We start from the raw sequence: 1394 nt of genomic DNA on the forward strand, positions 1-1394 counted from the left end.
ATTCCCCGGCTAGAACTGTGTGCTGCATACCTATTGGCTCAAATTTTTGAATATTTAATGCCCGTACTGCATATAAACAAAAATGATATTGTATGCTGGTCCGACAGTAAAACTGTGTAGGCCTAGTTATCATCACATCCTACTAAATGGAAAATTTTCATTGGTCATCGAACTGGGTATATTCTGGACACACTTCCTGATGTCAAGTGGGATATGTTCCAACTAAATTAAATCCAGCTGATTGTGCTAGAAGAGGCGTTAGATCTAGCTATCTCGTTGACAATCTAATGTGGTTTCAAGGGCCGTCTTTTCTACTAAAAGACTCAACTGAGTGGCCAAATACTGTCAAAGAATTCAAAACTACTGAAGAATTACACTTAGAAGAACAGGTTGTTTTGACTACAACACTATCTTTGAATGTTCTTGAAAAATTAAATGATCGAATATCACGTTTCACTCGTATGGTCCGCGCTCTTGCTTACTTTTATAGAGCATACAACAATTTTCGGTTCAAATCGAAAACTAAATTACCACTTCAGGTGAATGAAATAAGAAAAGCTGAGAATGAATTCCTTAAATACTACCAAGAATCTGATTTCGCTGATGTCCTGTCATCGGTTCGGAAAAAGGTCCCTGTGACGAGTAAAAAACTAAAACGGCTATCCCCCTTTCTAGATGGCAATGGAATTTTGCGAGTAGGTGGCAGGCTTAATAAAGCTGATTTACCATATGACAGTCAGCATCAAATTATACTACATAAAGATAGCCCTATTGCCTATAAAATTATTCATGATTGCCATTTGAGGAATTTACATGCTGTACTCGTCGCTACAGTGCGACAAAGATTTTGGATAGTGGGTGTACGTGAACTAGCTAAACGCATCTGTTATAATTCTGCAGTCTGTCAACGCTACAGTGCCAAAGCCAACGACCAACTAATAGGCGACCTTCCCAAGTTTCGTGTCAATGCTGCCTTTCCTTTTTATGAAGTCGGTTGTGACTATTCAGGTCCCATAAACAACATAATGGACGCAAATCTCCTATAGTTAAAGCATACATCGCTGTATTCATCTGCTTAGTGACTAAAGCTGTGCATCTCGAACTGGTGACCGATCTAAGCTCTGATGCCTTTCTAGCTGCTCTAGACAGATTCGTGGCACGAAGAGGACTCTGCGGTCACATACACAGTGACAACGGTACCAACTTTCAAGGCCCTGCTAAAAAATTGGGACAAATACACAATGCGGTAACAAAGTTTGAATTTAATAATAATATTTCAAATTTTCTATCTACTAAAGTTATTCAATGGCACTTCATACCACCTGCGGCACCACACTTTGGAGGTGCATGGGAGTCAACGGTGAAAAGTATAAACCGATATATATGAACCGTTG

At 39.4% G+C, this 1394-nt stretch overlaps 1 protein-coding gene across 1 annotated transcript; it reads left to right on the plus strand.

The window, feature by feature from the left end:
- Positions 1 to 287: 287 nt before the first annotated feature.
- Positions 288 to 1046, plus strand: LOC135950074 (uncharacterized). Its single transcript, XM_065499589.1, has one exon. It carries the CDS (start codon positions 288 to 290, stop codon positions 1044 to 1046), a length of 759 nt encoding a protein of 252 aa, XP_065355661.1.
- Positions 1047 to 1394: the final 348 nt, after the last annotated feature.

The sequence above is a fragment of the Calliphora vicina genome, chromosome 1, assembly GCF_958450345.1.
Source record: "Calliphora vicina chromosome 1, idCalVici1.1, whole genome shotgun sequence".
NCBI lineage: Eukaryota > Metazoa > Arthropoda > Insecta > Diptera > Calliphoridae > Calliphora > Calliphora vicina.

What these genes read in the sequence shown, in the direction of transcription:
- LOC135950074 (XM_065499589.1), top strand. Translation starts at nt 288, where the DNA reads ATGTGGTTTCAAGGGCCGTCTTTTCTACTAAAAGACTCAACTGAGTGG.